Source organism: Durio zibethinus, chromosome 4 (genome assembly GCF_047325235.1).
Source record: "Durio zibethinus cultivar Kanyao isolate XHJ-2024 chromosome 4, ASM4732523v1, whole genome shotgun sequence".
Classification (NCBI taxonomy): domain Eukaryota; kingdom Viridiplantae; phylum Streptophyta; class Magnoliopsida; order Malvales; family Malvaceae; genus Durio; species Durio zibethinus.
The window spans coordinates 6,031,578-6,055,830 of record NC_143165.1 but is presented as its reverse complement, the minus strand read 5'-3'; the positions used below and the strand labels follow the sequence as shown (position 1 = coordinate 6,055,830).

The 24,253-nt window shown below is 31.7% G+C and overlaps 4 protein-coding genes across 5 annotated transcripts; 2 read left to right on the top strand and 2 right to left on the bottom strand.

The window, feature by feature from the left end:
- The first annotated feature begins 1,206 nt into the window (after positions 1 to 1,206).
- LOC111287502 (vesicle-associated protein 1-2-like) lies at positions 1,207 to 5,575 on the top strand. The gene is made up of 8 exons (XM_022878112.2): positions 1,207 to 1,410; positions 1,555 to 1,625; positions 2,566 to 2,647; positions 2,826 to 2,941; positions 3,020 to 3,184; positions 3,296 to 3,346; positions 4,831 to 4,908; positions 5,225 to 5,575. The coding sequence occupies exons 1-8, from the start codon at positions 1,356 to 1,358 to the stop codon at positions 5,333 to 5,335; spliced, it is 729 nt and encodes a 242-aa protein (XP_022733847.2). The 5' UTR covers positions 1,207 to 1,355; the 3' UTR covers positions 5,336 to 5,575.
- A 2,224-nt stretch (positions 5,576 to 7,799) lies between these two features.
- Positions 7,800 to 8,506, bottom strand: LOC111287503 (vesicle-associated protein 1-3-like). Its single transcript, XM_089759264.1, has 3 exons — positions 8,297 to 8,506; positions 8,123 to 8,204; positions 7,800 to 7,997 (listed from the first exon to the last, which is right to left on the bottom strand). The coding sequence occupies exons 1-3, from the start codon at positions 8,393 to 8,395 to the stop codon at positions 7,879 to 7,881; spliced, it is 300 nt and encodes a 99-aa protein (XP_089615390.1). The 5' UTR covers positions 8,396 to 8,506; the 3' UTR covers positions 7,800 to 7,878.
- Positions 8,507 to 14,342: 5,836 nt separating this feature from the next.
- LOC111287501 (protein GRAVITROPIC IN THE LIGHT 1-like) lies at positions 14,343 to 17,214 on the top strand. Its single transcript, XM_089759263.1, has 2 exons — positions 14,343 to 16,328; positions 16,905 to 17,214. Exon 1 carries the CDS (start codon positions 14,565 to 14,567, stop codon positions 15,987 to 15,989), a length of 1,425 nt encoding a protein of 474 aa, XP_089615389.1. The 5' UTR covers positions 14,343 to 14,564; the 3' UTR covers positions 15,990 to 16,328; positions 16,905 to 17,214.
- A 1,850-nt stretch (positions 17,215 to 19,064) lies between these two features.
- Positions 19,065 to 22,294, bottom strand: LOC111287602 (Golgi SNAP receptor complex member 1-2). Of its 2 annotated transcripts, none has more exons than XM_022878255.2 (6): positions 22,042 to 22,294; positions 20,946 to 21,142; positions 20,042 to 20,131; positions 19,881 to 19,952; positions 19,415 to 19,544; positions 19,065 to 19,331 (listed from the first exon to the last, which is right to left on the bottom strand). In XM_022878255.2, the coding sequence occupies exons 1-6, from the start codon at positions 22,172 to 22,174 to the stop codon at positions 19,234 to 19,236; spliced, it is 720 nt and encodes a 239-aa protein (XP_022733990.2). In that variant the 5' UTR covers positions 22,175 to 22,294; the 3' UTR covers positions 19,065 to 19,233. The 2 variants fall into 2 exon arrangements, with proteins under 2 accessions (XP_022733990.2, XP_022733991.2); XM_022878256.2 differs by having other exon boundaries at positions 20,946 to 21,133.
- Between the last annotated feature and the right edge of the window lie 1,959 nt (positions 22,295 to 24,253).

Sequence of the window (24,253 nt, the reverse complement as noted above, 5' to 3'; positions counted from 1 at the left end):
TTGGAGTGATTATTGAAGGCATTTTTGACAAAAAAACACATTGAATAATTTCGTTATAAAAATAGATAGGGGATTACTGAAGACATGTTTTTGTAAACAACACCTTGAATAATTCATTCACAAAGAAATATAGGTGGTTATTGAAGATATTTTATACAATAAACACCTTTAATAATTTCGCTAAAAAATTGGAGAAAAATATTGAAAGCGTTTATGATTAAAATTGCATTCAATAAAATATCTTATCAAATTTTAAGGATCATATGATTATTAACCATAAGGTTATAGGTTCGATCATGTTTTTAATGTTTTTTTGGTTTTTGAAATGATTATTTATAAGGGATTATTCAAGGTTTTTTTTTACCAAAAACGCCTTCAATAATCCATTTAAAAAATTTTGAAGAGAGATTATTAAATGTATTTTTAACAAAAAAATACCTTCAATAATTCATAAAAAAAATTTGAAACGAATTGTTGAATGTGATGTTAGATTCTTGAAAGCGTTTTTGATCGAAAATGCCTTCAATAATGTACTTAATAAAATTTTATGAGGGATTATTAAATGTGATTTTGATAAAAAATACTTTCAATTAATCCATACAAAAATTTTGAAATAGATTCTTGAAGGTGTTTTTAGTCCAAAATATCTTCAATAATTCACTCAATAAATTTTATAAAAAATTATTAAAAACGGTTTTGATTAAAAGCGTATTTAATAAAATGTCGATCCAATTCAATATGCATCAACATCTTTGATAAGTATTATTTTGATGAAAATTTTTTTGTAAAAACCTTAGTTTTCGTATATTTTCAACTAAATTGATGAACAAAAATCTCAAAATCTTATTTGTAATGAATGAAATATAAAAAAAAAATTTGTGATTTAAAAGTTAATTTGATGATTTTAGAATCAAATTTGGATTAAATTTGAATTGAAAGAAAGAGAATGATGAAGAGAGTGAAAAGACTATAAAGGAAGATGTGATGTTGCTAGAATGCAGTGTATTTAGAAAAAAATGAGAATTATATTTTAAATATGAGATATATTTAGTAATAGAATGTAAAGAGTAATTTTTTTTTAGTGTAATAGAATTTCTTTAATTTTTAGAAGGTCCAAAAATAATTTCGGAGACAAAAAGACAATTATAGCCTTAAACTGAACCGCATGATAGTGTAAAATAGCGAACCGGAAACAGCTGCAATCCAGTCCAAAGCAAGACCAACATCACTGTCCCAAGTTCTTGTGTTCACCATTCTCTCTCTCGCCGGAGACCAGAAACTCCACCACTTCTCCGAAACCTCTCCTGAAGCTGCCAATCACTTATATCTCCGGCGGCCCTGTCACGGATCCAATTATGATGAGCACCGGCGAGCTTCTCAGCATCGAGCCAGAAGAGCTCCAGTTTCCCTGTAAGCATCTTCCAAACCCTTTCCTTTTAAAAACATTTATAGCTTCGCGTTGCTTTCCAGATCCATATCTTCAGCTTTATAAGTTACATGTTCAAGTTTCAACTGTTTTCTAACAATTCTTAACATTTCTTGTTCCTGAATTAGTTGAATTGAGAAAGCAGATCTCTTGTTCTCTAAACTTGTCCAACAAGACCGACAATTATGTCGCTTTTAAGGTAATTATGTTAAGTCTTAAACCTTGTATGTCTGTTACTTCTTTTTACTGCAAAGATTTCTGGTAAAAACAAAGAAAGGAAACTTCTTGCGGGTAGGGATGTAATCCAGCCAAGCAGTGAGAAGCTCGAGCTCAAGCTCGAACCGAAGTTCGCTGCTCGAAACTTGGCTTGAGCTCGAACGAGTTTTAATTTTCAAGTTTGAGCTCGACTTAAGATAAAAATAGAGTCACTTGAGCTCACTCATTAGGTTCATTTAATAAAATGAGATCGATTCCCATACTTGATTTCAAGCTCGATTATGTCTTCGAATTTGAGTTCGAATTGATATATATATATATATATATATATATATATATATAAGGGTAAAATAATTTTTTTAATTAAAATAATAAAAATATATTAAAATTTAAAATTTTGATTATGCTCACAAGTTATTCAAGCTGGACATTAGAATGCTTGAACTCGACTCACTCGATAAATCGAGCTGCTTGAGCTTGAGCTTGAGCTTGAACCGACTTGACAATGACTGAGCTGAATTCGAGTTTTATCCGAGTCCAAGTAGCTTGCAAGCATTGATGTATTGTTTACACCCATACTTGTGGGGTGAGAAAGGATTGTATGAAACAGTTATACCATATCAGCATATATCTCTTCCATTTAAATCATATCACATAATTACATTGTTAAAAAATCAATTATTTATTATTAAATAATTAAATAATTTGTTAAAATTAATATTTACCATTTAATTATCACATGTGATGTGTAATAAATAATTGACTTTTTATTAATGACATTTATGTGGCATGATTTGAATAGAAGAGATATATGCTAACATTGCGTAACTGTTTCATACAATCCTTTTTCCTTGTGGGGTAAATTTATTTTGGATTTTGTTGTAACCTTAGAAGAATTTGTGTGTATGTGTGTGTTTTTGCAGGTCAAAACGACAAATCCAAAGAAGTACTGTGTGAGGCCTAACACTGGAGTTGTGCTGCCTAGGTCTACATGCAACGTTATTGGTCTCTCTCCTTGTTCCTCTCTTGCACAAAATTTGGACATAGCTGTCATTATTATAGTTCATCATGGTTAATGTTTAGTTGTAGTATTCGTGTTGTGTTAATTTCATCGCAACCATTAGCTCTATTTTCGACATTATGATTACTTTTACCGGACTTATTGGTTTGTTTATGGAATCAGTTACAATGCAAGCTCAAAAGGAAGCACTGCCTGATATGCAATGCAAAGATAAGTTTTTACTTCAGAGTGTGGTTGCTAGTCCTGGAGCTACACCAAAGGATATAACTCCAGAGATGGTATTTATGGATATTCTATTGGATCTGATTTGAAAATTGGGTTTTTGTTTTCTAACTGTTTGATTTCGAATATGTTAGTTTAATAAGGAATCTGGGCATCATGTTGAAGAGTGCAAGTTGAGGGTTGTTTATGTCGCACCTCCTCAGCCTCCTTCCCCTGTCCGAGAAGGATCTCAGGAAGGCTCTTCACCTGGGGCTTCATTCTCAGACAATGGTAGCTTGAATGCTGCAGAATTTGCATCTGTGAGTATTTCTTGGCTTTGTTTTTGACATTGAATTGGGTTTTAGTGTTGATCATTATGGTCCATCCAAATATTAATGACTTGTGTTGTGGTTGTATGATTGTGCCTGCAGGAATCAAGACCACATGTTGAGCGGCATGAACGTCAAGATAACTCATCCGACGTAAGTCTCTCTCTCCCTCACTCTTATTGGTACTTTTTTAGCTCTGGCATTGGAATTTTATGGGCTCTTGTAAGGAATGTTGGCAGGTTCTATCTAAACTGATTAAGTGAATGCCATTCTTGATAGCAGTTCTTTTTACTTGCACATGTTGGCCTTTTTTTTTTTTTTCCATAATTGGCATAATTTAGGAAAATGGTGTTTTCGTTTCCATAATTTTTCAAATTATACAAGTTGAAGAATGCATTGATGATACTGTTAATCATTCTTGTGTGATGTGTCTTTGGGTGGAAATTTTCTTGACTTGTGTCTATTTCCCAAATAGCCCATCATCAAGCATCGTTCAGCTGACTGTACTGATCATTATCATGTAGTTTCATCATTATTATGTAATATTTATGGGTTCCATTTCTTCACTTGGAAGAATATCTTCTGTTTAAGTTGGAGTCCACTCAGTTGTCAATATCTTCTTTGGAGATAGACTAGGTGTCATATAGTCGATTTTAATGAAAATTACTTAGCATCAGCCCGTGTTTGTGGGCCATACATACTGATATAAAGAGAGCAATTTTAATATACCCTTTGATGCTATAACAACACTTCTTTTCTTATTCACTCTCTGTACTGAGAGCGAGTTCCTAGTAATAAGTGAGTTATTTTCATGTTAAACTTCCTATAGTACGGCTGAACATGCATGTCTCTTGGATGGTGATATTACTGTGATTTTGCCGTATTCCATTTTATTGATGCTGTTTAGATCTGTTCATTCGGATTTTAGGAGTGTAAAATTATGAACACCATCAACAAGGATATCAAAGGACTCGTCTTCTTTCTTTTGATACGGCGAAAAGTCTCCCCATATGCTGGATAATCCTGTTTGTCACTGAAATTCCTCATCTAGATGGTGGTTCTCACCACTATTACAACCCCAATAGGTGACATTGGATGATTTGAGCACTTGGATTGGATATAATCTCGTACTTGTTATTTCTATCCTGATGGCAATTAACGATCCCTTCTCATAGATTTATAAAAAAAATGTTTCTTACAATACTCCAGTGTTGGGGTACTGGATTCTGATGCTGGGTTACACTAATACCGTTAGAAGAAGTTTGTTCATTTAAGATGAATACTAATGCTGGGTACGCGTTCTGAAATTCAACTGTTGGCGTTGTCTTTTCAAATGCACTTGATGAGAGAAAAATGTATGGATCTAACATGACTGCTCTAAATATGGCATTATCGCCTTGTGAGATAATAAATGCTATATCTTTTATCATCACATTCGTGTTAGTGACTCTTTTACATGATTTAATATGATAATAATCTAATTGAAATATGTTAAAAAAATTATCATCTGTGTCGAATGAAAAGCGTTGAAAGATTGGCAAGCTATTCTAAAAATTTGCTAATATCCAAAAAGAAAAGCCTTAAACATTAATGCTTTGCTGTAGCATTGTTATTCTGAAAATTACTTTTAAATGCAGGCAAGGTCTCTCATTTCCAAGCTAACTGAGGAGAAAAACTCTGCCATTCAGCAAAATAACAAGCTTCAGCAAGAACTTGTAAGTGACTCCCTATTTTTTAAGAGTTTCTTGCAGTTTACTTTGGAATGAAATCTTAAAGTTAACGGAATTAACGACCAATTTCTAATATTTTAGCTATATAAGTACATCATTCATCCGCCTGCAGTCACTGTCCGATCGTCAATAACAGAGAATGAAAATGAGCTTCTCCGGAGGGTTAGAGAGACTTTAAAATGAAATCGGATTTAAAAAAGAACAATAATAGAGAGAAAATGCTGTTTACTGTTTGTTATCGCGTATTCTTCAAAATCAATACAAGCTTTATTGCAGCCTTACATTGAAATTTAATTTGCAGGAACTCATGAGACGTGAAGCCAAAAGAAACCCAAGCGGTTTTGCATTCATATACGTATTTCTTGTTGGCTTGATCGGCATCATTTTGGGATACCTCTTGAAAAGAACATGACTGCCGCCAAGTACCCTTCTTCGTTCTTTTATGCAACTTCATGGCTGTAAAAATGAAATGTAGAAAACTGGAAAAACAAATGTTTGATTGACGAATGTATTGCTTACTGGTCTGAATGGTCACTAGAAAAAAACATGTCCAATATGTGACATGTAAGAAGCAATGTTTTTTCACTGTATTACCCTGCATCGACAGTTGATCTTTCAAGTGGGAATTACTGGATTTCATATTTGTGGCCAACTTTACCAACATTTGCAATGGCGTTTATCCTTTAAGTTTCACATGGACTTGTCTGTCTTATGTATGTCATCGAATAATGATAGATGACAATCCAAGAAAATGTGTTGAGCAAAATTGTCTGTCCATTTCTTCTTGTTCTTCATCTTTATGTCAATTTTTGTTTCTTTTGGTCCATATCACCCATGATAAGCCTCAAAATGGATTGTTCTTGACTAGGAGACCCGGACAATACACTCCCAATTCCCAATCCTCCATACCCAAACCACATTTTTCCGTTCCAATATCTACGGACTGGCTGCTGTTGTTGTTGCTGTTGCCAGAGACAGCTGTTGTTTCCGCCATGCCAGTGGTGCCCATGGAGGCACCGCCACCTCTGCCCGAGAGAGGAAGACAGTGTTGAGGAAGATGTTGGAGTACTTGGGCTTCTTCTAGTATCAAGAACAGATGTAGGCTCCCTGCCTACATAGTAGCAAACTTTGTCGTTTTGCCACTTTTCTTGTTGCTGTTGATGGTGATGCTGTTGGTTTTGGAGTAACAGTGAAGAACCAGAGCAACAAGAAGCAGAAGTTTCCATTAACTTGAGGCCATCTAATCATCAGGGAATCAATTCAGCTGTTCAACTTGAACAATCAATCATTTTACTATGTTTAACACAACATCAGGGCTACAATTTTTACACACTAAAAGCAAAGACCTAAAAGTCAAGAAAAAAAAAAAAAAGAAAACAGCGGCCGATTTCTGCTTGATCCCAATTTTTTTAACAAGAGATGGTTCCAACTGCAGTTTTTCCTATGCTCTCTTAACAAGATAGCCGATTAGGACACCAACAAGACCAAATAGCAGCACAAGCCATAGAGAGAAGCCACCAGCATGACTTCTGCTAATTTCTTTTCTCATCAGTTCCTGCATAATGTGTGTTATGGCAAAGACATAATGAGCATGAAAGGTAACAACAATTGATACTCTCTGATGCATAAGATAATCAACACAAAGATATCTGCTACTATATGCTCATACCAGTTCTCGATGAAGCCTTTGATTTTGTTGCAAGGCAGAAGATTTCTCGTCTGTCGACTTCGAAATTGCAGACCATGCCTGGAGATAAAATTACTCTTAAAAACCAATGGTAGAAGAGAATGGCAAGTAGAAGTAGAGGAGTTTATGCGTCGAGCTGAGTCAAGTTGGGTTCGAGTTGGATTTATACTCGATATTAATAGTTTATATGTTTGTTAAGATTTAGTTGAGTCTGAAATTTAGATTTCAAAATTTTTTCAAGCTCATTTCAAATCAAATTAAAAGAAAAAAATTACGAACTCACTCATTAAATTTAATTTATATAATAAAAAATAAAAAAAATTGATTAAATTAAGTTTAATAAGATATATATAATTTTTATTTTTAATTCATATATATATATATACACACACATTAATTAATTTATATATATAATTAACATATATATAAAAATAAAAAATTTATATATGAATTTGGATTAAGTTCGGGTTTTAAATCTTTTGACTAAGAGTAGGTCCAAAATTTAAATAAATTTAAAAATTATCTCCAAACTCATTTAACCATTTTTAATTTTTTGTCCAAATCTTCTCAAACTAGGACTGGCCTTCAAGCTTGAGCAAATAGCTCAACCCTTAAACAGGTTTAAGTAAAAGTGTAGAACAACTATTAAAATCGTATCTAAAATGATGGATACGAAATAGGGAAATGTTAGCTAATAAGGCAATGAATCTAGTTTTTGTTATATGGGAAAGAGTTTGATGGCATCTCAACCATAAGGAGAAATAAAAACATTTAGAAACATAGCAACTGATAAGGTATGAACCAACAAAATGTCACAACTATTAATATGAAATGCCCATTCATAGTAAAAGTTTGATATATTGACAAAGCAACAGAGGGATGAAATACCTCTGAGGACTTCTCTCTAGTCTCCTCTGGAGATCTTGATACCTAAATTTTATATTAAGTTGAGCAACAGAAGAACATGAAGTATATCAGTAATGGCTAATGGCATTCTCCATTACTAGTTGGTATTCTTCCACCCAGAAACAACAGAAGACACTTACATCTTCGAATGATGAATTTTGATTCCCATTTTCATGTGCAGATGCTCTGGGAGGAGTCACCTCTTCAGATCCTTCAGGAACAGGTGAGGGGCGATTTGCAGGAATGTAAATGACCCGCAATTTGATTTCCTCCAGGACTCGACCATCCTCTTTGTTAAACAGCATTCCAATCATACCACCTAACATCTATGCAACCCAAAATAAACAACAGTGGCACAGCCATCATACCATTTCTTGGGTTATGTCTTTGTTGGTTGCACCATCTGGAGCAACAACACTTTGGATGAGGAACTTGTCCCTGCACTGCTCAGGAGGTGCTTCCTTTTGAGCTTGCATGATAACTGCCATTGTTAATTTCATGTCAACAAACCATAAATGCCAACGAGTTTGCCACCACAGGGGTCAAAAGCATGAACAAGGATGATGAAAAACTCTCTTTAAAACCAATAAACATCAAAACATTTACCTGTGACATTGCATGTACTTCCAGGCAAGACAATGCCAGAGTTGGGACGGACACAATATTTCTTGGGATTGGTTGTTTTAACCTGTTAAGATTGTTGAAACGAAATTTCATATATCAGTTAAGCTCTCATTCTCAAGCCTAGACACAGAAAAAAACAGACAAACTTTAAATTACCTTAAAGGCAACATAATTTTCTGTCTTGTTGGCCAATTGCACAGAACATGAACTTTGCTTCCTCAATTCAACTTCCAAATTCCATCCCAAACATTCCATAAAAGATTATCAAAACATTTATATTGGCTTTCATTAATGTTTGAGTTGGTGACAGAATGGGTTGTGACCGTTCTTAAATAAGTAGACAGTAAAGCCATTGAAATTGATGAAATTGCCTTATAGCTGCTGAAACTGAATGCATTTGTGAAATGTGACAGGCTTTTTGGAGACTCGGGTAAATGTTCATAATTGCTCTTTATCCAGGTCAATGCTGGAGGAGCTGGAAGCAATGCTGGAAACTGGGTTTGTTGAAGAGTCAAGCAGGTTGATCTGCCTGAAGTAGCAGGAGTTGCAGAGGTTGTTTAGATGCCCGTGAAGTGTGTTTATGATCTTTGAATTTTGCTTTTCTATCTGGTGAAAGTTTCATGATCTAAATAGCCCTGGAACTTCCAAATTATCTTCTAGTAGTAGCATGGTAGCATCTGTAGTTCTGTATGTATATGAAGAAGTCTGAAACTTTCTTCTTTAAGCTGTGCTTTCTGATCTATGTATATGGTGATGGTTGTCATTGATTCTTCGCATGCGCAGCCTGGTCACGTCTAGTTTCCAGTCTTGAACGATTGGGGCCAAGCCCAAGGTTCCAAGATTTTAGTTTTCAGCCATGAACAACTGATATACTCTTATATATTCATTGATGGTATTCCTGCTAGGAACAGATATCTGACTGATGTCTAACATTTATCAGCCATGACCCATGCTTATAGCAGTTAAGCAAATTAATTATTATTCTTCTAATGGCCTTGTCTACTCTTGAATAATTTCCTTTCAGTTTTTTGTATGGTCAAACCTGAATATGTACTCACACAAATGATTAGTGGCAGCCAGGCACCGTTATTAGGTCTACGGTTCAAATTTTAGCACCTGGAACTCTTTTTTCTATTTTCATGCTACCGCTTTTTTTGTAAAAAAATAATATAGGAAAAAAAGAGGGTGACAAAATGGCAGGTATGCAGGCAAGAGCCTTCAGTTAACTTGTAGAATTGGGCTCTACAATTCACAGGGAGTCAAAAGTGTGAGATGGTGAATGCATATATCAGACTTTGGCAGCCTTACTGTAATTTCTGGACCCATTTAAGATTGTGTGAATGAAAAGAAAATCCGACTTCTCTCTTCATTCCTTTTCCTGTCAGAGATTTTGGACAATCAACGGCACCGAGCAAAGGCATTACAAGCTAGCAACAAAGAGCAAGGGCAGCATCATGGTCCCCCCAATTTTCTTACGCTAAAAAACCAATAGCCATGACACAGCAATTTTTGCTGCTTTAACTGCAAATCTCGGCTTGCTTCAAAGCTATTTTAAAGGCTCTACAACTTGTATTCATGTGCAGACATGATAAAAAGCCAACAAATCCAGATACGTGGCAGGAGGATCAATAAATGCCAAACCCTTCAGTTTCCAGTATCGTATTTCTAATTTCCCCAACAAATCCTGATAGAAATTTCATTTTCTTTTTCTTACCAACAGGTTTTTTTTTTTATATATGTAAAGTTGGCAGAATTTGAATCCTAATTAATTATCATTAAAATTAAAAATTTAATATTTTATTAACAGATTACAAATTGTTGATCTTACCAACAGGTTGTTTATAAATCCCAGTTCATCACGTTCTCTTTTTTTTTTTAAGCAAAATATACAAATAGTAGTATTATTGAGATTCAAGAACATGAGTTTAAAATTATTTATATAGGTAATAGGATGATTTTCCTTTTTTTTTTTTTAATTCAAAATTTAATCCAAAAACATTTAGATATCTATCAAATTTAAAGTTTAAATCACAATTAAGCTAAGAGAAAATAATAACTTTGCTACTGCCAATTTAGTTTAAAACATTTTAACATAAACTCGAAATTCTGAGCTCCACAGCAGCTCGACCATCTGCTAACACATACAAATATTAACTTATCGTTTCTTGATTGAATCGTTAACTGTCAGCTTAGTTTGAATTTATGATGTCAGTCATAGCCATCCAACACCAGGCTTAGGCCACCTTGCCCATTTTATTTACTTTTACAATAACTGAAATACCTACTTTCTTGTATTTTGCCTTTTTTTTTTTTTTTTTTTTACTTTTTGATTGAATATTAATTTGAATATCAAAACACAAACACCAAAACAACTGATTTCCAGCCTTTGTCGATAACCGATCGCCATTCTTGGGCCTTCAAATTCTTACCCCGTTCAAATAGTTTGGCACAAACAATTACCAGCAATCCAATGGTGAAAATCAGTTTCATGGTCCCCCTGTTTCATGGTTTTGACCAAGCTTTAGCATTTGTCTATAACTGTAAAGCACCTGAGTGGCTACAGTTGAACCATACAGCACTCAAGTCTGAATCCCCATGTTTAATGGGGAACAAAGCTGATCTTTCTTTTGGACTAGAGAGTTTCAAGTTTCAACCTATCAGGCTGATTTAGCTCCACCTTTGACTTCAGAACAAACCCTAACCTACTTCCCAATCATGGTGCAAAATTTCCACCAAACAAATATGCCTTTCTTTCTTGTCAACTAGTTACTTTGAGAAATCCCAACCTTGTAAAAGCCTTTTCTGGATGTTTCTTTGCTAGAGTTACACCAAGTACCAACTATTGGAAGATTCTCTTTCTCTATGTTTACACTAAAAGAGTTGTTGAAACTTCATTTTTTTTTTCCTTCTCCTTCAAACCCATGCTTTCTCATTATAAAATTTTTTTTATACAGTAGATTGTAACAAAGGAATAAATACGAGTGACAACAATTCAGATTTGTTTTGATTTTTTGAATATTATAAATTTTAAAAATATAATTCAATCTAAATAAATTTTTCATACGATTTGATTTAAACTTTCGTTCGATTTAGTTAGTTTTATAGGCTTTTAAATTTTAAATTTTTATATATTATTTTAATATAAAATTTTGATATATTTAAATAAATTGATATAAAATTATTATTATTTTTATTTTATAAAAATTTAAAAAATATATAAAAACTAACAAAAATATATAATTCAATTTTTTTCGATTTTTCACCTCTCAATCCAAAATTCAATCAAAATCTAATATATATATATATATATATTTAATATTCGAATTTAATCCAAATTGAGTAAGAAAAAAATCGATTCAGATTGAATACTATGGTTTGGATCCCATTTTTGGTTTTTTATTTTTATTTTTTTCTCACCTGTAAGAATAAAAAAAGAGATTATAAGTATTTGAATTTAAATTTCAAAACTGTTTAATAATATTTCTTAAAAATTGATTGCATAAATTAACTAAATTAAGTTTTGGGTTAAATTATCTTTTTCGTATTAAACGGTAGTATATTCCCTCTCCAAATCAATCTAAATAAGTTTATCAAAATCAAGTCTAACAAATTCATAGAAATTTTCTTTCTCATAATTTTTCTAACAGATTCGGATCTAAATAATGAAAAAAAGAATAAGATTATATTAGCTTACAATGTTGTTAACTTTATTAATTATGCTTAGGGTTTTTATGCTTTGAGATTATTGATATTAATAAAGGGTTGCTTTGACATTATGATGAGGTGAGAGCCACTACAAAGTGTCGGTTAAAAGCTATCACAAAGGACTTTAAAGGATGCATAAAAGCTAGCTGATGATGCTCCCAAAATAAAATATCCTCAGGTTTTAGAAAGCTTGAAAGACATGTAAAGTTACTTTGAAGCACTGATTAATTATAGCATTCATCAACAATGAAATTAGATTATCATTTGATCATTTTTGCAATGACAAAGCAAATTCATTAGTATTGATGCATTTTGATTCTACAATTTGAAAATAGAAAAAGAGATTATAAATATCGAAATTTTTTTTTTTATTCGGTGCAATGTTGGTGTAATGACACCGGCTCTCCTAAATTGGGGCCATCGATAGTCTTTTTCTACTTTGTTGGTGATTGCAAAATTGAATTAGGGACAAAAAGTTGAATTATACATTTCCTTACATGAATAGCATTTTTTTTTTGTCTAGTCTAGTAAGGTTGAAGAGTCGATCAGTTCAATTAATTTGATTGTAAAAATTTAAAAATCGATTAAATCGATTTCATTTATTAAAAAAATTGAACTTACCGATTTATAAGTTAAAAACAAAATTAATCAAATGGACATAAATTGTTTGGTTTGAGTCGATTTTCTCAAATTTTCGATTTTGAATGTATGTCAAAAAAATATATTATAATTATTTAACATTGAATGTTCACAATCACATATTTTAAAAACAAAAAAAGCTTCAGTGTCTTTAAAGCTAATTAATAATATAATAAAATTAATTAAAATTTTAAATTAATACTACACAAGAGAGATCTTCAAAACTAATTAAAGATGTAAAATAACTAACAACAAATCTTAATAACCAATTTATTCTTCAAACATATACAAAAATTATTTACAAATATCATCATCACCAATTAAAAGAGGAAAAAAAACCTATTTATTGTTTTGTTCACAGGGAAATAGACAAGCCTAATAGATCTTGAGCCATGGTGGACTTCTGGTGAAGCCATGGAGGTATATTGAGGTGTCGACCATGTGGTGGCCTAGTGGTCATCCACGATGATCATGTTGAACTTGGTTAAATAGCTATTCAGTTTTAAAACTCGAAAGTGAAAGGGCGAAAAAGGGTGAAAAGTTGGATAGTGAAGATAGTTAGGGGGAAAGAAGGGTGTGAGAAGAGCTAGAGAGGTCAAGAGGCAGAGTTGTGAAGAGTGTTGTAACGATTCAAATTTCATATTAAAAGAATACGTGGATAAAAAATAATTTATATATAGAGATTTAAATTTAAATTTATGAGTTATTTATTTTTTATGAGATAAAATTGTGATATCTTAAAATTAAAGTCAAAATATCTCATAAATTATATATGAATCTTCATAAATGAATCAGAACGATCATCAGTCGACGACTGTGAAAATTACTAAGTATTATACGGTACTACACGATGGGATCACAAGAGTCATTGAGTGCTATACTATAGTTTAGTGTGATATTGGTTCTTAAATTAGATTCAGTTTGACAAGAAGGTCAAACTTTAAATGTAAAAAGATTATAACGCTTTTAATCTCACATTAAAATAATATGTAGATAAAAAATAATATATATGTAAATATCTAAATCTAAACTTGTGAGGTATTTTTTATGAGATAAAATCGTAAGATTTTTGAGTAAATAAAAAATAATATATATGTAGATATCTAAATCTAAACTTTGTGAGATATTTTTTATGAGATAAAACTATAAGATCTTCAAATTCAAATAAATAATATCTCGTAAGTTGAGAACGAATTTTTATAATATTAAAAAGAGACAAATTGGCAATGGTGAAGAAGGAGTGTGAGGAAAGTATGGAAATGTTAAAAGAGTTTTGAAGGGTTAGGTTTACTAAAAAAAAGTGTAAGATCAAACTATAAAAAGTAAAACAAAAATGTTCAAAATAAATAAAACAATTTTTTTCGATCGGTTCAGTTCTTTAAATTTAACATAAAAATCAACCGACTTAATGATCTAACCAATTAACTAATCGAAATATTGATAAAAACCTAATTGTCCGACTTGATTTATTCAAAACAATCAATTTTGATTGAATTTTTTTGTGTAAACCGATTTATGCTCTGCCTTATAATCTAGTATAAATCTAGAAGTGATTTCTTGATTTCCTAAAAAATCAACTCATTTATTCAACTTCAACCCAAAAAGAGATCTATTATAAATATGTAGATTTGAAAAAAGTTTGAATTTAAATTATTTATTATTAAATCAAATTCGAGTTTAAATTATTTGAATAATAAATTGATTTGAGTTTGAGTAATTTAATATTTAATTTGATATAAATCCAAATTTTTTAATATATTTAAATAAATATTTATAATTTTATTAAATTTAATCAATTTATCAAGTGAGGCTCATTCAATTAAATTACGAGTCAAATTCATATAAAAAATAAAATTCAATTGCACTTAGAATGGAAAGTCCAGGAAGCCAAGCACAAATACATACCTTCCTTCCAAGGGAGGCATCCAAAGCACAATCGCAAAAGCAAAGCACCACTTATCTCTCCTAAACAAAACACAGACAATTCTTTCCCTACCAGAAAGAGGGAGAGCAAAAACAAGCAGAGAGAAAAGGAAAACAGAGTAAAACCCTTTCCTTTTTTGCCATTTTTGTTGCAGAAATGGATGGCTGTCCAGCTACAATAACACCTAAACCCCCACAAATCTCTGAAATGTTTCAAAAATTTGCCTTGGCTTTCAAGACCAAAACTTTCGAGTTCTTCACTGAGGATGACAACAACAACAACAACCATGTTTCAGACTCTGACGGATGTTCCCTCCTTGACTCCACCGAAGACTTCATCACTGACCAAAGAGTCGTCGTCATCAAGCCCGACCCACCTCCAAATTATTCTTCCTCGGTCAATAACAATTTCCAGAATAGAACCATCGATACCCAGATTGCCAAATCTCTGGTTTCTTCTGTTTTTGCTGCTGTTTCTTGCTTTGAAGCTTCATATCTTCAGTTACAAGCTTCGCACGTGCCGTTCGTGGAGGAAAGTGTGAAAGCAGTTGATAGAGCTTTGGTTTCTCATCTCCAAAGATTGTCTGATTTGAAGCGTTTTTACAGGGCATTTCGAAAGAATCCTGGTTTTGAAGCTGCGTTGTCTCTTGGGTCTTGCTTGGAAGCTCAAGTTCTAGAAAATCAAAGCAAGTTGAGAGATTTGGAAACGGTTTCAAACCGTTTGCAAGAAGAGATTGATGAAAAAGACAATGAAGTTTCAACTTTGAGGAAGAAATTAGCTGAGACTCAATGGGCTAACACTAAATTATCCAAAAAATTGTCTGGTAATTTGATTTCAGCTTGTGATATTCTGTTAACCGTTAAGGTTTTTGATTCTGTTTTGCATGATGCTTTCAGAGCAACCCATAAGTTTAGTAAGATTTTGATTAATTTGATGACAAAAGCTGGCTGGGATCTTGATTTGGTGGCGAATTTGGTTTATCCTGATATTGATTATTCTAAGAAAGGACACAATAGATTTGCCTTTTTGTCATATGTTTGCTTGGGGATGTTTCACGGTTTTGATTTTGAAGGGTTTGGTTTGAGTGAGAATGAACATCTGTGTAATGGGAATAATGCTACTTGTTCATTGAAGCAATTACTTGAGCATGTATCTAGCAATCCCATGGAGTTGCTGAGAAGGAACCAAAATTCTGAATACTCAAGATTTTGTGAGAAGAAGTATCAGGACCTTATTCATCCCACCATGGAGTCATCGATTTTTAGCAGTTTGGATCAAAATGAAGTTGTGCTGAATTCGTGGCGGTCATTGAGCATATTCTATGAGTCATTTGTTAGCATGGCTAGTTCAATATGGACACTTCATAAGTTGGCCTTTTCATTTGATCCTGTGGTTGAGATGTTTCAAGTTGAAAGAGGAGTCGATTTTTCAGTGGTATTTATGGAAGATGTCACAAAGAGATATAAGTTGCCTGGCAAAACTAGGCTGAAAGTGGGTTTCACAGTGGTTCCAGGATTTAAAATTGGAAGGACTGTGATTCAGTCTCAGGTCTATTTAAGTGGGTTGAATTGTACAGGGTAGTTGCTCAAATATTGCCCCATGTAGAGAACTAAGTTATAACAAATCTTCTCTTTATAAAAAAAGATTTTGAAGCAAAGGTTATTTTGGTTTGAATCTTTGGCTGCAATCCTTGAAGGTTACATTATGACACTAGATTCCTAAAGATCAAAGTTTCAGTTTTAGTGGCTGCCTTGATCCTCAAGAAGATACCTACTATGTATACACTTAAAAAAATACTAACCCCGCAGCTGGACTTTGCACTGGGCTCTAGGGAGTGACTGCAGTAAGGCAGCTTCTTGGCTATCTTCTGATACTTAACCACATCTCCAGTTTGTGAATTTCTTTTCTTAGGATTCTCATGTGAGTCCAATGTCGAAATGACTGTAAGGCATTTTTCCCCTTTGCTTTTTGTTCCTTTGACACAAGATAAATACTACTCCAAATGTGTATCCACATAGTTGTTACTTGTACAGTTTGACTTCGTATTATTCCACTTTTAGGTTGTGTCTTTGATTAAAGCAAATATGTTAAGCAAACTTGCATTGCTATTTTAATACTGTTGAGTTCTTTAATGGCTTTAGGTTGGCATGGATGACCCACTTAGATCATGTCTTCTGGTCGGTTATAGAGATTCTTTCATAGATTTTCTTCAATCAATTGCATTTTATCCTATAAACTCCCTTGCATTTTAAAAAGAAATGTGGTGAAAAACCAGCTAAGGGAACTAGCTTTTGTTTTGTTATTGCTATGCAATCAATGTGGCATCTTACCTTTCTTTGATCTGATGAGATGCAAATAAACTCCATATGTTCTTTTGATGGTATATTATCTAATTCGAATTACTAATTATGTAAAAGAAATGTGCTTGAACATCAATTTCGCAATAACTGAAGTTATTCTGTATCTCTAATTTACTAACTTATCTATGGGGCTCAGATTTTGGATTTGCAGAAGTATCAATACAAGTATGGTCTGCTACTCTTCCCCAATATGTACGTCTCACTCCGCATTTACTGAAACTTTGTCACCTTTTCTTGTGATGATCGGTCTGAGACAGTTGGTTTTACTTTCTGCACATAATTTGTGTTCTTAATTCAGCTAGACGTTGCAACTAGCAACCATACGAGTGCGAGTGCTTAAATGTTTTCACCCTGGTCTGGATCAGGTCTTTTTATACAATGTCTAGGAGCAATTCTATTACACCAACTAATTATCTGCAGTTTGAAAGCAATGAACTGTAAAAGTCTTACTTGTTGCATACTTTTTGATTTGTACTTCTGTCTGGTATTGTTGTACCTGCCTGGCTGTGTTTTTGACTTGTTTATTATTGCTTTCTTTGAACATGGTGTCAAGTGCAACTTCCTTCTCACCAGAAACCACATTTAAGTAAAAGAACCTGTTTTTGTGAGGATGGGGATGAGATTGTTCATTTGTGATTGTCATGACTCATATTCTGTTACTTTAATTCATTGATTTTTACATTTTTTTTATTCGAAGGAAGGCATAGCTTAAAGCTAGGGGAAAGGATTTCAAATGTTGAGATTTGAATCTCAAATCTGCTAGATATTATCTCTTAAGGGTGATTGTACAAACTAACTGAGCTAAACTCCGGCTTGATTTTTTGCATTTGACATACATTATTACCAATGCTCTCACTAAAGATACAACTTCAGTGGACCATCACTCAAATTTTTTAGTAATCGGTGTTTTGACTAATCATGGTAGAAATCCTAATTTTGGGATTGTTAATGTATTTGCCTTGCCTTTATGCTTTTGTCTGGTTGTGTCTTCTTTGCTCCAGGTTTTAAGCTCTCTGTGCTACTTGGTTATAAATTTATATATTTGTGCTTATTTATTTTGTGTTTAATATGTATATAAAATATGTTAATTATTAAGTCACAATTATATATCAAATACAACACATTTTTTTGTTTTTATTAAATTAATATATGATTTTATTAAAAATTTAAATTGTATTGTTTTTATATATATTTTCAGATCATATTATTATATCGTATTTAAAATTATCAAATCTATTTTGTACTCGATTATCAGAAAAAATTAAATAGTAAATTACCCTTTTTTTCATTGTCCAAATCTTTATCATGATGATTACCAACTAGCCTGGTGATAAGACCTCTAACCTCGAGCTTAATTAAAGAGGTATTGTTACAAATAATTCTTAAATTGTAATAGAATGTTAATGCGGTATATGAATTATGAATTTTTTAATTAATATGATACTTTGAAAGTTATTTGTGCATTATATGCGATCATTTGAAATTAAATACGTTAAAGAATAATATTATATTAATTAATAAATTTATAATTTATCACATTAAAAGTAGGAGTAGCAGCTTAACTTGTCTTTAATGGATTCCAACACCACTCCACCTCTTAGGATTGTTTTTTTTTTTTTTTTTTTGTGAAAATCAAATTTTGGGTAAGGTAATTTTATCATAAAGTCGAGGTCGATTTTAAGTAAACTTGTCTTATCCCAACTTGGTATATATATATAATTATTTTTTAATTAATTATTTAATTTTATATTTATATTAAAAAATAATATTTTATATTTTAAAAATAATTTTTATTAATTTCAGATCGAATCAAATACGATTTTATACATTATCGGATTTGATCGAGTTCAAATATAAAAAATTTAAAAAAAATCATCGGATCAGATTAAATTGAATTTAAGGTGAACAAAAATTTATCCCGAACCGATTCATTGTCATCTCTAATTAGAAATAAATATTATATTAATTAATAAATTTATAATTTAAATATCATGTGAGAGATTTTTAAAATTTAAATACTGCATTGAACATTTTGATATAGATTAAAAATCATTCATATCATTAACCCTTAATTAAAAGAGTTTTGATGCAATGAACAAAATCCAACGACTCAGACAACAACAGATCAAGCCCGCAAGCAAAGCTAGCATCAGAGGAAATTAAAGGCACCCACAAACAGGCCACAAGGCCATTTGCAGCAAGGCAGCTAAAAACTAAAAATTAGACCAGACCCTGTGTGACCACAAACTGAAATTCCCCGACATCAGACCTGCGTTGGAGCAATGTAAGAGAAATATTTGCACATGAAACAAAATGAGATTTTCTATGTAATGGCACCAAAACAAGGTACCTCAGGTTTAGCTACAGATAAATCTGATCTGTTCTAACAAATCATTAGCAAAATTCTCTCGCCAAAACACAACTGCTTTCACCATTTGTGTATTCATAAATCACATCTCTAATAGTTACTTTGAGAGCCAATAGATAATAAGAAACAACGTACAAGCAGCAATTACTGCTGACAGAATAAGAGTGTCTCTTGATCGCCTCCTTCTGATGGAACCTGGAAAGTAGAAGAATTTTAACGAGGAAAGAATAATAGTATGAAGAATAAAAACTCAGCAATAAAGATACACCATGAAGTACCAAGTAAGCCGCGGATGATGGGAAACTTGTCACTTAGAAGTTTTACTTTCCCTTGAACGTCTCCAAACAGAGCTCTTTGAGAGCCCAAGACTGCCCTTGTCGTTTGAGCTTGACTAATCACATCATCTATCTATAAGAAGATAACATCAGGAAAATGGAATGGAAGGCTATCATATTTTTAAGCAACCAAATCCAAACTGATGGAAGGCTATCATGTAAACTGGATGAATGCTTGTTATAGGCAAAACTTTAGGAAATACGGATTTGTTATTTGGTCAAAGCTTTGGGTTTTGAGACTTGAGAAATGTGATTTTGAGTTGACTATGGAGATTTAAATCAGCATTCTCTCCAAACCATTAAGCAAATGGAAAATATAACATCTATTGGCAAAACACATAACGGAAAACTTCTTTTGAAAAAAGCATGCTCCAAGATACATAACAATAAGAGAACATTTAAATCTTACATGAGCAATGCTTCCATGGATGGCAGCTCGCTCTCTGAGTAACTGCATTCTTGGTGACAAACTCCCAGATGCCTGCATGAAGGCAGATATGGTTATCGTTGGGAAACAACATAGTACTGGCAATGAAGTAACAAAATTAAGAGTTAAAATCGTATAAATACCTTGTACTCACTGATATCATCCTTGACAGAACTCAGAAGCTCTACGTGTTCCCTCATTGAATTTATGTTTCCCTTGATTCTTCTAAATTCCTAACAAATTTATACCATTACTTCAAAAGGATAGAAAAATTGTTGAAATGATAAACATCCAAAAGCAGCAGTAACTGGGAGTAATTCCTTGGAACATGGGTACACTAGTTTATAGTGCAATGAATCAGAGTAGCAAGCACTTAAAGAAATCCTAGATTTTGGTTATGCAGAAGAGCAAAATGGACGAGGGAGGAACATATTCTACTTCAGATATGGAAGGCAAGAGAACCATTTGGGGCTTAATTGGATCTGTAACTGGTAACAGCCACACTTATCTTCCAATCTCTCATGGTTCAACAAAAGAGGAGATAAGGACATTTCTAACTGTAAAACAAAAGAACACTGAAAATCACATGCTATCAAGATACAGTTACCCTTGCAAGCAATGACAAAACCCGCCAGTCCAACTTGTTACAAGCTTGCCAGAGCCTGTCTCCTAGGAAGCAGCTTCATGGTGACATTATTTAGTACGATGATCAGTTTGAACCCATGGCCCATAAACATCTTAGTGACAGAAGCAGAGAAGTTGAAAGAAAGTTTGTTCAATTGCAGTATCATTCATTATTAACAGCATCAATAAGAAAAAATTAAAGAGAAACATATACGATGACTAGAATTTAGCAGACTATACTAGGCCCTAGAAGAAAGGGAATGCTACACTAAACTCATAATTTCCTTATTAGCAGTAATGTTGGAAAGATACCATGATATAGTCCTATTTCTTCGAGGCTCATAATAGTTGGTAATTAAATGTGGAAATCTACTTCTGAAAACAAGTTTAGATAACAATTACAGCATAGTCAACTGAATATACCTGATTAAACTCATGTAGTATGTCTCTATGCCTTGCAAGCTTCTGGGTTACAGAAGTAGTTGGTGCAGCAGATGTAGCACATCTACTCATGGCATCATTTGTGTCCAGCAGTTTCTCAAGCAATGATTGAATTTCCATTTCCATAGACTTCCATGACCTGCTTGACCCAACCGCCGGCGAACCAGTATCTACATAACCTAAATGTAAGTACATATCATCACAAAGGCTATGAATTTCCAAATAGAAGAAATCTAATTAACAATATATATATATATATATATCTGTTTTGACAAATCCAATCTATTCAGCCATTAGAGTTTGTTCTGTGTTTCAACAGATTTGTTCATAACCAAAAGAAAATCAAAATGAGAATATTAAGAAAAAAAAGTTCTCTGTTTTGACAAATCCCATCTTTTCGGCCATTAGAAGGCAATTTGATCAATTTGATCCGAGCTGACATGTCGAGCTGACCTTAAATTCCTTGATCCATGTCAGCTAGGCCACCTCAGCTAACCACCAGATGGCACATGAGAATGCTGACTTGTCACCCCGATTGGGTTGTAGACTGCCAACTCAGGTCGGGCTGACAATGTCAGCCCTAACCCTCCCACTTGGAGCTTGGGCTACCTAGGCCTAGAACCTTCACCATACAGGTATAAATAACCCCTCTCATGCCCTATTAAACCAATTCAAGTTCTCATATCTACTTTCAAGTTCTCTCTCCTTACTCTCTTTCCAAACACTAACTAGAGCATCAGAACACAAACACCAGAGAACCTTCAGCCTTTGCTATTAACCAACCTCCCGTTTTGTGATTTCAGGTCTTTGCCCGCATCAAGACAGCTCGGCACCAACAGCTATGAATTCCCAAAAGGAAGATATCTACTTAACAAAAAAAAAAAATTCTCTTTTTTGACAAATCCAATCTATTCAGCCATTAGAGTTTGTTCAGTTTTCCAACAGATTTGTTCATAATTTGAGGAATCAACCAAAAGAAAATCAAAATGCAATCCATATAACAGAAAATAACAATCAAAGGAACAAAATTCCAAAGAAAAAATGGAAAATTGAAAAAGGAAGCAGGAAAGGACCAAACCTCCTTGAGTGAACCTAGCACCGATCTTAGCATAAGAAGAGAGTTTGACATCGAGATCACCTTCGATCTTTCGAGCTTCTTTCCTCAGTTCCTCCCAGCCCGATTCTTGTAGATCCAGATTCGGATCCGTCATTCGGATCCCTCCCTCTTCAGTTCTTCTGTTTACTGGCGCTTGATTCTAATGTCGATCCAAAAGTGCAGATTGGTTCAGTTATTACAGTTAGTTAGTAACCCTATTTCAATTGAACAAATGAAAATGCTGCCGATAAATTAGAAGTTTTTTATTCGGTTTAGATTTTTTTTTTTAATTTTGATTTTAATTCAAATTAAATTTAAATATTAAATATTTGAATCAAATTAGATAATTTTTTTTATTAAATTGGGATCAAATTTAAAATTAAAAAAAAAACGAATTAGTCCAAATTATATATTTTTAAATATTTTATATTTTTATAAAAATAATTTTTATATTAAAATTTATTTAAATATATTAAATAAAAAATAAAAACTTTAATTTTAAAAATTAAAAAAACAAATCAAATTGATATAATTTGATTTAATTCAAATGTATCCAAAATTTGAATTAATTTAAATAATATAAAAAATTGATTTAAATTTAAATTAAATTTTAAAATTTTATAATATTAAATAATATAAAATATGAATTAAATCCAATTTAATTTAAATCATTATCATCCTTACCATCAAGTGTTTCATTTTGGATTTCGATCCCAACCATATATGGATACTAAGCAAATTCAAGTTTGAATCTGGACTGTTATACTTGAAAATGGACGTATGGATTAGGCCCGAGGGATTTATTTAATCTTATTTCTTTTTTATTTTAATCTTGAAAATGAATTAAAAAAGCAAAGAAGACAAAAGAAATCCCCTCTCTTGGTCTTTGGATATTTTCCTTCGTAAAAAAAAAAAAAAATGGTTATATCTTTTAGTAGTTTTTTTAAGGAGTACAATGTAAGAAAATTTTTTATCGTCGATGTCATAATTAATAGGATTAAATTAAATTTGATTATTTTAATTTTAAAAAGTAATCTAAATTTAAATCAAATCAATTTAAATTTTTTAAAATTAATTTATTATTTTTTTAATATATTTAAATTTATTTTATAATATATATAACATTTATGGAATTATTATTTACAATCAATTTGTCCTTTAATTACAGTTGCTTTTAGTTTTATTCGAAAAGAATCAAAAATTAAAATCAAAACTTAATTCAATTGATTCAAATAATTAATTTTAAAAATAATATTTAATTAATTTTAAATTTTAAATTTTAACATTTAATGTAACTTTTCTCTTATTCCAAGTTACAATTTCTTTGATAATAAATTTGAACTCGAATTGATAAATATAAACATAAAATAATAATTTTTAATTAAAAAAATAAAAAATATATTTAAATATAAATTTTCAATTAAATTTGAAAATTGTTCAAATAAAATATTAAAATATTCATATTTGATTTACTTAATAAATCAAATTATTTGAATTTGATTCAATAATAATAATAAATTTAAATTTAAATTTTATCTGAATGAAATATAAAAAATTTACAAATATTAATGTATCATATACATTCTATATTGTAACAAATCAACGCAAACCGAGTGATGGAATATCTTTTATCATTGTTTTATTGTTTTTTCAACACTTTTTAAATACCTTTTTACCATTAAAGAAAGAAATATTAATTTCTTTTAAGATACAAGTTATCTCCCACTCCATTCTTTTCAAATAGGTTTTTGAAAATAACATTGTTACAATGATATTGTACTTTTGTAATTTTTTTGAATTATTTTTATTTTCTTTAAAATTTATAAATGTATATATGTTCAAAAAATGGTAAATAAGGTTTAGTTTTTTTACTTAATATCTATTTGTTGAGGAATTTGTTGAAAGTCAAGTTGGATAATGACCCTGATTTATCACAAAAAAAAAAAAAAAATCAAAACAATATTTCAACATATATTTCAATATTTAAAATAGTAAAATATGAAAAAAAAAAAGAGTAAAGAGATAATATATGAGGTTGAAAATTTTTATATCCATATATAATTATTATTAAAATTTTACATTATATTTTTTTAATATTTTATATAATATTTATATCATATCACCGTATCATATTTATACGAGCGAAATCATTTGGGTGCTATTAATGTCAATATGAAAAAAAATGCTAGATTTT